General features: G+C 37.7%; 1 protein-coding gene across 4 annotated transcripts in view; it reads right to left on the reverse strand.

The window, feature by feature from the left end:
• The window catches only part of PKNOX1 (PBX/knotted 1 homeobox 1), a 46624-nt gene that overhangs the window by 7179 nt on the left and 23847 nt on the right, over positions 1-15598 (reverse strand). For all 4 annotated transcript variants that reach the window (XM_063344861.1, XM_063344840.1, XM_063344867.1 and 1 more), the window contains 5 exons: positions 7368-7538; positions 5796-5895; positions 4649-4746; positions 2144-2272; positions 1063-1139 (listed from right to left, as the gene is read on the reverse strand). In XM_063344861.1, coding sequence (XP_063200931.1) covers positions 1063-1139; positions 2144-2272; positions 4649-4746; positions 5796-5895; positions 7368-7538 — 575 coding nt within the window. The remainder of the gene's footprint in view (positions 1-1062; positions 1140-2143; positions 2273-4648; positions 4747-5795; positions 5896-7367; positions 7539-15598) is intronic.

Consider the following 15598-nt stretch of genomic DNA (forward strand, 5'->3'; position numbering starts at 1 on the left):
CTTTAGCACGCTAATTGTTGCCCTTCCCCTTTCTGCTAGTGAACAAGAAAATACTTAAACTACATCTCACTTAGCTACCAGCAGTTAACTGAATCAATTTCAATGCAGCTAGCTGTGGCAAGGAGCTGTGACTTGAGGATAGCATCCCTTGCTAACTCTAACAAAACACATCCAGGACCCATCTTTACCTGCAATGGGAGGAAGTAGGGTGCAGCTGGAAGGTCCACATGGTGTAATGCAATGCTTTGCAGAGACATTAATTGAGTCCCAGTACCATAGAGCTCCGTTACTACCATGTCACAAAGGCACAGTTACACTGTCCCACTTCTGGAACCAGTGTACTACTACTATCTTGAGTATTTTGCCACCGGACCCCCCTGCAGCCACACAACGAGCATCATTGAAATCTGAGGGAGGTCCCTGTTGGACTTAGCTGCAATAGTCTTAGGAACCAATACCACAAGCAGAATATGATGCATGTCGGCACCCTTGCTCTTCTCTTCTGCAGGGGGAGGTGTATTATCTTAAACTCTAGTGAAGATGAGACATGCTAGAACATGTTGAACCATGAACTAGAGTAGCTGATGTACTGACACTCTCCATTCAGACGTCACTGCTCAGAGGACAGGATCCTTTGATACAAGAGCAGAATGAATACCTGTTGACAGTAACTTCTTAAACATTTGCAACCACGATTACCAGAGAACACTTTTCAGAACTTCAGGTCACTAAAAGGCTTTAAACTTCAATTTTTTTACTTGCAGAAGAGACATGAGAGTACTTCCACCTCTTTCAGCAACAGACCAAATCTTAACTCCTTAACGTTGTAAAGTTTTCTGGAGTCCTTATATAATTTAAATGGCACAAGTATGATTATACCTTACTATAAAAACAATATGCTTGTGTATCAGTGTATCATTCTTGTATTTTTATACATATTTTGTAACACATGTAGAACAGTAAATTCAACTCTAGGTGTCCAAGTTATACTCTTAATGATTTCTCTATGTTGTAAGCATGTGAAGACAACAACAGACATTAAGTAGGAATTTTTGCTCTTACCAATTGTTAACCTGGAGTAGTGTCAGATTTGTTTGTGCTGCAATCTGTTTCTTTTCATCCTCTGTTGGATATGGATGCTAGACAGGACAAAAAAGCAAACAAAAAAGGCATAAGCTTGTTTCATCTCCTCATCAAAAATAAGGACTCCTTTATTACAACTGATTCAAGCTGCTAGATTAAGACCATCTGACTTGTTAAAAAACAAACTTTAGAAACCTCACAAACTTTTATAGATAAAAACCATTTAACAAAGAGTGCTTTACTACACGAAATCGATTTTATCCTTGAAAGTGTATGTGATACCATTAAACTGCTGATGTGTAATTCAGAAGAAAAAGCTTCTCATGGTTGGCAGTCTTTATTAAACAGCGTGATCCCGGGGCAACACAGCATGTGATAAGATCTGATTAGTTATGCCGTCTAAAGGTAGTGTCATATGAGAGTACTGACAAGCATTTTCTAGTTAAATAAAGCTACTCTGAACTAAATGGATGAAGAGAGTGCACGTAACATAAGAAGCATACACACAGTTTCCTTGTATCATTTGTCTGTTGTAACACAGTTATAATAGTTGTAGGTATCAATCAACTAAACATTGTTACATAACTTGAGACTCATTTATCCTTTCTGCAAAGGAAAGTCATTCTATTGAAAGCGTAAGCAGATAGTAACACACTTGGTACACATTAGAAGGACTGCTGGAAAGGAGATAAGCCAGAAAATTTTAAATTCTCCTCTACAAAAGAACTCCCACAAAACACAGATGGAACTATTTTCCCTTGTGCCATGAACCAGGGTGTAGAGAGCATTAAGTTCTCAACACAATGAAATGAAGAAAGATCCCTTTTAAGAATGTTTATTGAGATCATGAGGTACAAATGTAACATACTTATTAAAATAATAATAAAATCAACAGACATTAGACTGTGGAACTAGTCCAAATGACTTCAGGGAAAACTGAACTGAGATTACACAAATAACAACAGAATAAATTCACCTTCTTTATGAAGCAAAAATCACAAGAGACCACATAAAAGAGTTACATAAAAACCTGTGACTGCTGATCATGTTCAGGCCTTACCCCTATGTGCTGAAAGAGCCAAGATCTCATCACATTTGTAGCGTGCTTGGGAAGAACTCCTCTTTTATTTTTTGATGAGCCATCATCTTGATGCAAGATGCCTAGATCTTGGTTTAATTGCAACTGAAGCTGCACATATAATTTCAGAAGAAATAAGGCAGTTAACATAGTAATAGCAGTATTCTGTATCAATGTATGAATAACTCATTTATAGAAGGAATGAAAAGAAATTAGGCTTGAGGCATGCCGATTATAAAAAGCTACTTTATTTCCTAGGGAAGACTTACAATAGCAGCTCTCCTACAATAGCATTCCAAAATGTCTTTATCCAGGGAAAATGTTTTATCAGATTTCCATAGTTTTTCACATTTCATGTAACTTCTGTTTTAAGAATTACATCTGTTACCAGGCTGTGTACGTGATCCTGTGACAATAGCCAAATGCTGATCTACTCTAATTTAGAATAAAATCCACCTATGTAGTACGTCAGGTTAACGATCCTCTGTATCAATCTACGCTACCCTAAGGATCTGGTTGCTTTGTCACCCTACGTAGTCATTTGCACATGTGAAGAGCAATTGAATAACAGAATACTGAATATACTCACTATGCAAATATAAACAACTATGGAAGCTGTAAGATTTAAACAAAGGACTTAAAGTCAAATTAATTACTATGCTACAGTTGCAAACAAAGATGCTAAAGGTTCTGCTAAATAAATGCATCTAAATTCTCAAAGAGCATATATATGGTAGAACCCTTAAATCACTTTACAACACTCTTACTACTTTCCTACAGGTTCGTATTTCTTTCTCACTTTTGCTTTCTTTTCCACTTCCTATGGATACATCAAATCATTTGCACATTGGTTTTCTGAACGTTAGGGAATACATTCTTAAATGCTTATGCAGAGCTGAGAAGAAATAGCATATAAATTGCATATGAGATTATATTTCAGACAATTATAGCTGAAATCATTCTAAATCAGGTTTTTCAGACAGTACAGAGCAATTTCTTCAAGCCAGTTGTTATGTCTATGTCCTGTATGAACAAGTTTTAAGCAAGGTTTAAGCTATCAAATTACAACAAATATATATTTGGAGCATACTTTTATTTCCAAAATAATGTTTTACATTCTAAATAATCTCCTTGTATATGGAGGCTTTGTAGTGAACTTTCAATAGCTCTCCACCATTATTTTTCCCCCTATCTCCACACCATTCTGAAAAACTGAAAAAGAAAAATCTGAAGAAGGATTTTGTATGGGTCGCAAGGAATACAGGTCCAAACCTATGTATAGGTGGGTTTGGAGATTTCTAACATCAAGAGTAGCCACAGATATATATATAGAAGATCAAGTCCCTTTTTTTTTTTTTTATTTTTTTCATCAGAGGTATAAAAAAGCATTTTTCTTCAAAAACATTTCAGTCTAGGAGAGTAATTTACACATTTCTTTCAGAAAGTATCTGAGGACAGAACTGCATGCATTCTAGGGAAGAATATAGGCAAATATATACATGCTACTACCAATAAAAAGAAGGTAAGCATACTCTAAGCATACTTTTTTGGTTGGAAGGTCGGAAGAAGAAAAGACAGTGAGTGAGTCAGTGACTACCAACAGATTTTATGCTGTGGAAATGGTAGCTCCTCATTCACATTTCTAATTGACTCCGTATTCCTGTAAGATTTGATTTACCACTTCCTGCTTCAAAGGAAAGCTAGCAAAGTTTTCCATAACTGAAGATAGTCTAGGTTTCATGTTTCCTTTTCCTTAGTTGGTTCTTTGAGCTCTCCAGATCCGACTCTTAAGAACCTCCCAAAAAAAGAGTGCCTGCTCTTATATTTTAGGGTATGATATAATTGAGGTTATATAATGATATAACCCCAATGTGAGCATCTCCCATAGTCTCAAGTGAGTATTTTGAAGGTTTTATGGCAAAATGCTTCTCAATAAATAAAAATTCTGAAATACATGTAGTTTCACAGCACTAGTGGTTGCCATCATCATAAGTCGTCAAATTTCTGACAATACCAGTGTGGCACCATAATGCAATATAGTAAATCTATTCAGCCATAAACCTAGTTCAACAATTAGTAAAGTTCTAAGCATTGAAAAAGCGTCTATTTAATTCAGAGGGGGCTTTGGTTTGGTGCGGGTTTTTTGGTTTGTTGGTTGGGGTAGGGGTGGTGGGGGTTTTTTTGGTTGGTTGGTTGGTTTTTTTAAGTCCATGTACCTATACTTTTCTGCCATCACTAAAAAAAGATATTTAACAGGTAGGAACTATGATGACCTGCTGAGGCAAGGGAGATCCATCTGGGACCTTATGCCATGTTATACAACCTGTAACTCCTATAAGAGTGCTTGCACTAATTTTACATTTGTTACTATGTGTGTGTGTACACAGAGCTCATTGTGACAGCATGTAAAATTTAAACCAAAATTCTTAAAATGAGTGAGATTTATCTGAACTCAGAATACTATTCTGTGAAGCCCATGAAACAAACCTGAGAGTTCTGGATCCGAATAGTCCCAGGTGACAGTGCTTGTGTCACCACTTGACCTTGTGGAGTGACCACAGTGACTGGTTGATACACTGTGCCCCCTTAAAACAGAACAGCAACAAAGATCATAGGTAAGTAAAAGCCCTTCAAATAGTATTCTCATACACACAAACACATCAGCACTGCAGACAACACAATGGTTTTGATAATATATCAACTATTTTTTTCTAGTAAGCATGTGAGATGTGCTCTTTGCTACACTAAAATTTTTTCCATCCACAAAAATCTATAGAAAATTTGATTGTGATTCCTTGTATTTTAGGCATTCTAAATCTATTTTCAAAGGAAACTGCCATGACTATCAGGCCATAAAATAGTTCATTGTTTTGTTTTAACTGAGCTAACTCTCCAGCCAACAACAGTCACAACACCAAAACCACACCCATATGTGTCAACTAGTTAGGGCAGTCAGCTGGGTGACACCTCGATGTTCTGGTGAACTAAGGTGACAGAATCTTGGTGAATGCATAGGGGGTCCTGGGCACCAAAGCCACAAAGCACATACCGTGTCTCAGGATAACCTCTCTGCAAGTATATGCTGTAGAGGCAGACTGCACTGCTTTGTTGCATTTGAGTCAAGGCATTTTTCCTGTTTGTTTTAAAACCTTGCTTAGAAGCAAGGTAAAACATTTCAGTTCCATTTTCATCTTCATACAATAGTAGAACAACTTGGACATCAAGGATTTCACAGACTTGTAGGTGTGGTTCCAAACTCCATAGAGCATGAGACAGATAACAAGTGCAATATTTTAAGTAATGCATGTTTTTGTCAGAGTTATTTTTTGAAGGGGAAAAAAAAAAAAAAGTGTAAAACACCCCAGTCTCTGAAATGTCTTTTAACAAAGCAGAGTTGCACAGAAAGATCTTTTAATATTATATATACGTAACCTCCACTCACAGATGCATACTTGGTACACATATAAATTAAATGAACATTCAGAAACCAGTAAGGCACTCAACTGTATGATAACAACTTTTCAGGTATTAGAGTTAAAACACATTTTTAAAAGTATTTGTGCATTTTTTGTAACAACTATGAAAGAAACTAGAATGAAGTGCAAGGTGCCAGATTTTCTTTACTGTGTCATACCTGCTACTGTTGCCATAGTTACATTTCCCTGCTGCAATGCTGATGCTGGCACCATAATCCCTTGGGGACTGAGTGTGCCTGCAATGGCACTTGGAATTTGCTAGAAAAATAAAACAATTAGTTGCTTGCATTTTTATAAAGTTTTTTTGTTGATGTTTTTTGGTTTTTTTGCATGCTTGTGTAATTTTGGCTCTAAAAAGACATTTGGAGTTTAATCATAGGATTAACTTCAAAGAGAAAGAGATTTCATTAGAGGTTCATCATTACCTACATTAACTTTCTCATTATCACCAACTATTACCTTTGAAAATCCTCATGAGAGCAACTGTTAGAAAAGACATAAAACTATCTTGAGAAATTTTAGGAGAAATTATTCTAGGTACATAAATACTAAGAGAAACAGTTTCCAAAGGCACAGGGGAAAAAGGACAGATGAAATGGACCCTTAATGCTCTTATTACAAGCATCAAAGCTTTAGAATTGTAGTTATTACCTCAATTCCTTCAATTTCAAAATAATGCGTTAAGTATTCAAGATGCTCAATATGTTTTTTTCTGCTCAGGATAGCTCTTACTCAACCCTGACCACGCACACTCTTACACATTCCTTAAAATGTATGAATAATCTCTATTGTTACCAAATGCAAAATTCAGTCCATCCTGTCTCTACAGAAGGCTATTAACAGACTTATAAAAAACACCTTTTAGAAGTTGTTTTTGTCTGATTTTAGACTCTCCTTTCCACACTTCCAGACACCAAAACCGAGTCCAGACAGCAAAGTTTAAAAGTCATCGAGGTTTTTCAGAATACGTAGCATCAAACACATTAGTAAGTCAGAGAAGGGCATCCCCTAAGGCTAGATATCTAGCAGGTACTTGGATGGCAGGGCTCACTCTCCAGCATCTAAGAGCAGAGGCATCAACCATAACATACCGTTGTTAATTAACTGTTGTTGATTTACTACGAAAAATGCAATTGGTTATTGCATTTAGGTAATGTCAACAATATATAAACTGAGGTTTGCTTGTATAGGAACAGGCACTGTTCATAACTACATAGTCACCCTAGGGGACATGCAGTGATATACATCCCAAATATTGCAACTATAATCCATCAGACATTGTCTATTTGTTCCAGAATACTGATTGTATATAAAAAGCATCAGACGTCTCAATATTCTAATGAAGCAGAGTAGACTAAGGACACCTTCTTAACAAGGAATTTTTTTTCTCTCCTTTGTTTATTCTGTTTCCTAGCCTCCTTCCAACAAAATAGCAAATCCAGGCAATTCTGAGTATCTCCATTTGCTGAACTGAAGGAAAATCATAAAAGGAAGACAGACAAGAAAAGTGACTCTACGTTCTGGCTCATCTCAACAAATTTGTCCATCAGGCAGTGGCACACAGATGTGCACAAAAAAAAAATACATCTCTTTCTACTCTTAATAACCAATTTTGAGAAAGTCAAAGAATGTGCAGAAACACTGTTTGCAAACTAATAGTAACAGAAGTGTAATTATAACTTCCTATGGAAATCTAAGCAAAAATACACTTAGCTGTATTTTAAACATACCTGAGATTGCACAGGTGAATATGGACTTCCAGGCTCTCCACTTAATAGAGTTTCACTGTTCATTTTTGTCTTCAGGCAGGCAATATAACGACTACAGAAATCCTTGCAGAGTTCATTAACCTTTTCTAGCTCAAGCAGATGGATACGTAGAACTTGGATTGCTTTTACCATCTAGGGAGAGAATTGGGAAAAAAAAAATCAGAAACAAAGTAACTGCTAATTTAAAAAAATATTTAATCTGAGATTTAAGCACAGACTACTTTCCAGTAACAAAACCCATCCAATTAAAGCAGAGTTACTAATTGCTAAGCGCTGACTTGAGTCTTCTAGCTCTGACCATTATGCTCCTGAAACATGAAAGGCACATGTTTACATACAAAACCTGTACCCTTCCACTGCCTGAGTAAACTACACAACAACAATATAATCTTTGTCTCTGTCACATGTGACATGTTAGGAAGACAGAGCGTAGTTAAGGTGTACATGGAGCACGGCATGAGCCTGCATGTCCCTGTGATCTCTATCCCCATCATACATCCCTGGGTCATACAACACACAAGACTGAAAGTGAAAGTAATCCCACCCACAGGTATTATTTGGATGGCGTGGTTGGAACAGGCTTAGTAAGCAACAGTCAATTTGAGCTACGTATCAGAAATACCAGGTTCAGTTCCACACTGCACGCTGACCCAAGGAAACCAAAAGCATACAGATGTATTTGAGATACACTGAGAAGATCCTTCTGTGACTTAGCATAAGTTTGTCACAGATTGCTAGGGAGGGTGAAAGGTACAGGAAATGGCTTGCCATCTCGCCTATAACAAAAATACAATAGCTTTTATTTTTCTATAGAATTAGAATAAAAAGGTCCCAAAGTTTGTCATATTGTTGAACAAAGCTTAAAGTAATCGAACAGTTCTTCAGTCCTAGAACTTTGAAGTTCCTCTGCAAGTGTATGTCAAAGATTAAAAACTCTGGGGTAAAATCTTGTAAGAACTTCCAGGTGAGGAGAGTGTTTCTGAAATATAAACCATAAAATACAAAGCACTAAACCCAATAACAAATCCATGTTTAAACAAAAATTGACGTGGAGGAGATAATGTATGTGATGTAAGAATACCTATCATGCTTACCATGAGAAAAAGACTCATAAGCTTGGATAGCTAATGGTATTACATACAGCAATGAAGTAGCTTAGGTGATTGTAAGGGTCACGGGCAGAAGATCAAAAGCTAAAACCAAATCCAGATGGTCTAAATTTTCATGATGCAGTGGGAAATCCAGGACACTCAAGTATGTACATAACACACCGGCATAGTAATTACTTACTTGATTTTTTATATAGCGTGCCATCCCCAACACTTACTTGCTATGCTAGATCTCGAAGAAAAACATCCTTCAGTTTTATGAAACTGAATAGACCATAATTTTGAAACATAGTGCAGAGCTTGATTTTAGCATTATTTGGAAAAAATTGTCCTATATGAAGGGTCATGTACTTGGCCAGAGCGCTGAATCCAATGACTAGAAATGATAGCTTACTAAGTAATCCACTTATCACTTCTAACTAAAGAAGCCAACTGGGAGATGAAGTTGCCATTGTTCAAAGCACCTGAAGGAGATCAAGACAGGCAAACTTCTGTGTGTACTCTCCTCTCCACCATGACAGCTTTAGCTTTCATTGTGACAGATCTTTTCCCTGTTTTTTCAGTAGAAGGTATGCCAGCTGTATGACACTCACCCAGTGTAGACGACTGTATATTTAAATAAACAAGAGAAAAAAACCAGAACGAAGTGACAACAAAAAAAGGAAATCTTATCCATTCTCAGGGCTAAAAAGAATAAAACCCAAATATTTATCTTTAAAAGCACAGCTGCAGAAAAATAAGAGCTGCAGACTTGAGACAGTTGATCCAAATTAAAATCTGGCAACTCTTATGACCTATGACACCAAAAGCCTTTGAAAGAGTAAGTGGCCCAGCGCTGAGGTATATAGAACAGCAATCTTCTAAAACAGCCCTCAGCAGTGGTTGCTGTTTAAACTGTTTAAGTACATTTAAACTGTGTTTAAGTACTTTTAAACACAATCAAGTTAAAATCTATTTTAATTTGCATAGGTTATATACAAAACAAAGGTCATCTATGTTTAAAGACACTCTGCTTCTTTCAGAATTATTAACAATTGTTCTGTAATAGCCAAAGAGTTTCAGAGACAAAAAAGCTTAAATTATAAAATTATTTACGTGTGGCAGACCAACACAGAGCACATATATTAGTGTATGCCCTAACCAATCAGATAAAACAATGCAACAAAAATATGGCTTAGAGCACGCAATATTTGACCGTTTTAGTGATTAGTTTTGCTCAGTCAGGAGTGGTTTGTTTTCTTTTTTTTCTTACACCATTGCCCATATTTATATTATTTATTTAATCAGCATTTGTTTGGAGGAAAAATAAAAGTCCTTTCTTCAGCTCAGATTCAGTTTCAAATAGATGGTTGATACTTGAAGTAAAAATTGAATTAGAGTCGAAATTAACCATAAACCAAGAACTAGTAACACTATCCAGGTTTCTGCACAGCCACACACAGACACACTACTCGTACAGGAAGCTGGGCTACTGTGGTTAGGAAGGCAAACAAAACTTTGTAAATATGCCATGCCTGTCACCAGGACTTATTTACTCATTTACAACTACACTAATTGTGGCCATATGGCTCCTGCTCTTTTGCAGCATGGGTCAACCAAACTTAAATTTGTTGACAGAAGTTCACTTTTTCCTTGAAGCTAAAAATAAAAAAATAAACAAAGAACTCCTGATAAAGTCACCCATGTTGAACAAAGGCAATATAGAGAAATGTTTCCAGACAGATCCAAGAAGTAGTAATATTTCACTCCTTTGTTTGTAAAAGGCACACCTTAAAATCTACAACAACCATGTTTTTGTTATTTAGTACTACTGAGTAGAGTATGCCACAGAACAATGAATTTTTATAACCCAATTGATTCAGCCTTTTTACTGTAGAAATAAACCTGGAGCATCATTTCAGAGAAACGCACAAAGACAGAAGTAACTATGAGACATACGTGTATTGCTGAAACTGCTGTAAATAAAGACAATGGTAAACTATTAAGCAAAGAAAGAAAGACTATTGAAAAAAACTTTCAGTTCCTGCTAAAACTGGTATCCAGAGCATATTCACATGTAAATACATCATACATTAAATTTGAAGACATCTTTAGCCCTAAAAATGCTTTAGATTGTGCCTGCGTCCTGTCTTTTCAGTGCACCAAGCACATGCTGCAAAGGGCATAGAACATACTATGCACTACCTTAGTCATAATGCCCAGCTCACCTTTGTTTATCTGAAACATATACTCAACATTTTTTAATGGATTTCAGGGCACATCACATAAGCATAAAGCAAATACGTATGTGGACAACATAAATGAAAGAATCTCCATGTACTGACAAGTGATCTTCTCACTCAAATGACCTCTCATTTGCAAAGAGCCAATTAAAGTATGTACATCCACAGCTCACCTACCTTCCTGAGCGAATCCTTCTGGGGCGATTTAGGTCTTCAGGGGAAGAACAGAAACTCTGGGAGAGGGGGTATTTTGTTTTTGTTTCCCCTATTTTGAGTCCCTAGCTACAAGACATAGCTACAAAAGGTACTACTGGAGGTTTTTGAGGCAGTTCTGCACATTACAATAGCAAGAAAACTTTTCAGAAATGCAAAAGCACCGCTTGTTCAGTCAAGACTATTCAATTGCCATCAGCTGGCTTCACCTACACTACATTGTTTCCTGACACAACTAAAAATTCAATAGGATAGTCTTTGAGAAGAGGGTACTGAACCAAAAATCCTTACCCCAAACAAAACAAAAAACTCAGGGGTCTTCAAGAAAGGCAGTGTCCTGTTCAAACACAAAAGTGAGAGTATATTTAACACCCCTTGTTTTGTATTGTTTCTAGACTTGATAAAGCCATAAGTAACCTGCTCTGACTTCACAGCTGACCCTACTTCGTACAGGAGGTTGGACTACAGACCTCTCAAGCTTGTAATCCAACCTGTATTATCCTATGGGTCCATGAATGTGGGGAAATTAAAAAAGCCACCCATATATGGCAAGAGTTTACACCAAACAGAAGCTATACAAGAGCCAGGAACCATCCTGAGGTAACATGTCCTCTCTGCAGTGCCTGGGTTAATAGTAAGGAACAAAGAAATGTTAATTACTGAATGTCTTAAAACATAATGTAATCTGTGAAAACTCTAAAAGTTATCTGCAAACACTTGTGCTGAACAACTTCTTACACATGGAGGAACCTGTCATGTAAGTCCTAAACACAAAAGGATACTAGTGCAGAACAAAGAGAAGCTGGTTCATTACAAGATCTGTTTTATCTGTGAAAATGATATAGAGATGTCAAAAGGTAAGGGGCAATGGGTAACAAGCTCCAACAGATGACACTCCATGTTATGGGGATACAGCTGAGCAGGCTTCCAGAAAGCAGCACATGCACTTGGGAACTTTTGGCTAGCAACACAGACCACCAAGATCTGGTTCTTAACAGCAAACACATCTTTTCTGGTACTGATGCTTGATATAGGGAGGGAGTATGGTGAATGCAAAGCAGCAATCCAAAAAGATATGAAGGTAGATAAAGCTCTGTGAAAGAAAGTACACTTCCAGTCTAGTAAGTAAACATGAGCACAGCCTTCAGCTTCCACTTCTTTCCCACAGGGACTAGGATTTGAAAAGGGGAGGTCTGCAGCACTTCTTGCAGCTAATCAGCACTTACACCAAGTTCAGGGAAGATCAATGGAGACACAGACACCATAAGCGACCAAGAAACAGAAAAGAGAACAAAACTGTTGAAAACCAGAAAGAAACCTGTAGAAGAAACCTTGGAATGTCTTATTCCAAGATAGAGGATAATTCTGGCTCAAATAATACGCTGTGCCATGCATAGAAGAGCTAAATATTTACTGCAAAAAATCATAAACTTGTACCTCTCTTTTACCTTCCTGAAGAGTCTAACCTGCTTGGTCAGAGTCAGTGAAGTTGGAAGGGAAAAGTTTCAAAGCTCTGTTTGCAGCCAACAGTTCTTCAAGAGCAAACAGGTAACTATCACGGAAAAACAACTTTCTTTGTTTATTTATTAGGGATGGACTGGAACTCTTGGAAGAATTTCAGTCCAAAACCAGCCACCTCTTCTGACTGGAAGATGATTAAAAAAGTAAAAAAAGTAAAGACATACCTAGAATGTCAAAACTTCTTATATCTCAGAGCAAGCTGATGAAATCTGCCCAGGAGCTAGCACTGAAACTTCTCATTTTTCTTTCAACAGATCTTTCAACAGAATTAACTTTGCATTTTCCTGTGATACGCTCTTCCTTGGAAGGAAAAGAGGCATCTTATACACCTCTCAGGCAAAGGAAGAGACAACACCTGAAACTTCCCACTTCAGGGAAGCCAATTTTGTGAGTTTTTTAGCGCTGCAGGTTTTGAACGCGAACCATTGCTGACTCTTATTACATGAATGCACATATAGAAGAGATCAGGAACACGGCAATAAATCAAACTAAAAATATGCTGAATCTAAGTCATTTCACAGAGTACCTTAAACATTCTTTTAAGGAAAAAAAACCTTCCACAAAAAAGTGCCATTTTTTTCCATCTCTTTAGAAATTCTTACAATCTCTTCTGAGAAATTCTCGCTTGTTTAAACATGCTGAAGCCTAATAGCAAAGTTCTGACCCAATCCAGAAGCCATCAGTGTTTACAGAAGTGTTCTCATCCATTTCACTGCACACACGCTATTCTGACAATGTGTCTGACAAAGTCAGACTTGCGAAAGACACTGCAGAAGGCCTAGTAACACCATTTCTGCGTTGACCATAACCCTTTGCCATGATGCTTCAAAGTCACCAACTGACACTGTTGGAGTGGTTAACAAAAAAGAAACAAATCCCTCTATCTAGACAATAAAAAAAGGATTGAAACTTGGTTTACAGGCCAGGCTTAGCAATATATGGATATCCGTAACGTTAAGTTTCAGGTGGACGCTACCTGTACTTCCCAGTGCTGACATCCTTTATACTACTAATGCAGGAAAAGATCAATTAATTGAGAATGGGAACCATAATACCAAAATAACAAGGTAGTCTAGATTGTAGCTTACTAAGAGTTACTCAAGTTAGAACAACCTTAGTGATCTTAATGAACTTCCTTTCAGGTCAAACTGACCTAATGCCTGTGCCATCCAGATCAACATTCTGTGGTCCTCTGGATGAAACTCAAACTTTTCCTTTGGAATATTCAAGGCATTTCAAGTGAGTGCTTAACGTGAAACATTGTAGGGCCTCTTACAATTCTGGCAATCAGTATCTGTGACCCATCACAACTTCTGTTATCTAGGCAATTAGCCTATAGGCAGTATGCACCCTGAAATGATATTCTGCTGTTTTGGTGCCATTAGTTTAAGCTTCATCACAAAAACTGAAGTGTAGTGGAGTTCTTCATGCCACTTCCAAAAGTAGTAAAAGGAAAAAAACTGAAACAGCTGAGTTCGTGCCAATTTCCTTACTGTAAACAGGTCTGTGACTCTTTTCAGACAGGACTTGAATTCTACTCTTTATAGTATTACAACATTCAATTCATCTCAGTTTAGCTCTAGCTCCAAGCTGAGTGATTGCTACTGTGCAAGCATTTTCACCTTATTTGTTTGACTCTGCTGGGGTCAGAGAAGAGCACAGGTGGAAGGCAAGTAGTTGTCTGGCCTACCTCCACCCTTCTGGCTCGTTCTAATTAGTAGTCTTCACTAGCTTCTCCTTTTGAGTGAATGCCTGATTTAACACTGGAGTTAAAAAGGAAGGCAGCAAGAACACAATACGCAACAAAGGTGCACAATATTAGAAGCCCTCTCTACTAAAGAGATTTTTAAGCTATATAAAAATGTATGTATTTATGTGACACAAGGCAGAGAAAACTGCCCAGCTTCAGCCTTCTCTCTGCAAGCACCAATATTTCAAGCTAAAGAAGAGACTGAAAACCATAATAGCTATTTCACAACTTGACAGAAACTCTTCTGCTCATTGCCCCTTACAAAATTAATAGCCTGTCAGAATGTCAGCTGTTCAGAGCGCCCAGCCTTCAGGACAGGCAGAGGACAAGTCGCACTCAGATTTCATTTGGTACCTAGTAATGGAAAGTCATAGCTAACAATATAACTACAGAACAGGAATTCAATGCCAAAGATTTTGGATTTTGCAATGTGGTTCCAGTTTAAGATAGTACTGACCTCAGCAGCCACAGAATACAAGACAAATAAATACTTCCTCATCCATCTCAAGTAAAATCAGCTAGATTTGTGCAGCCCATCAACAAAGGTGAGTACCACATTAACCAAGAGACTTTGCCACCACTAAAATCACAAACAGGTCAATTAGCATGAAGGACCATTGGAATACAGCAGACCCATCTACAACCAAAGCCAGCTAGATCTGAGAGAATGTTTGTGTACAGCCAAAAGCACGTGAAGCAGGCCAAAGCATGCAGGATCTTTGGGAAACCTATTTTGAAGGCTTACAGAAACCACAGAGTAGTTGAGGTTGGAAGGGACCTGGAGATTGTTTAATCCAACGCACCTGCTCAAAGCAAGGTCAGCTAGGGTAAGTTGCTCAGGGCCACGTCCAGTTGGGTTTTGACTGTCTGCAAGGATGGGGACTGCATAAGCTCTCTGGGCAATCTGCTCCAGTATTCACTCATCCTTACAGTAAAAATGTTTTTTCTTATGTTTTAATGGAACATCCTGTTTTTCAATTTGTGTCTATTTCCTCTTGCCCTTTCACTGGGCACCACTGAGAAGAGTCAGAGAGTCTGTCTTCTTTATTCCCCTATTAGGTATTTAGATACATCGATAATATCACCCCAAACCTTTACCGCTGTGGACTAAAGAGTCCCAGCTCACTGAGCCTCTCTTCATATGAGAGATGCACTAGTCCCCTAATCATCTTTTTGGTCCTTTGCTGGACTCAATCCAGTACGTCTATGCCTAGTAGTGGGGAACCCAGAACTGTACCCAGCACTCCAGATGCATCTCACCAGTGCCAAGTAGAGGAAAAGGACCATGTCCCTTGACCTGCTGACAATGATCTTCGTAACGCAGCCCAAGTATGTTGGATTTCTTTGCCACAAGGATGCACTGCTGTCTCATATTTG

The sequence above is a fragment of the Chroicocephalus ridibundus genome, chromosome 1, assembly GCF_963924245.1.
Source record: "Chroicocephalus ridibundus chromosome 1, bChrRid1.1, whole genome shotgun sequence".
NCBI classification, from domain to species: Eukaryota; Metazoa; Chordata; class Aves; order Charadriiformes; family Laridae; genus Chroicocephalus; species Chroicocephalus ridibundus.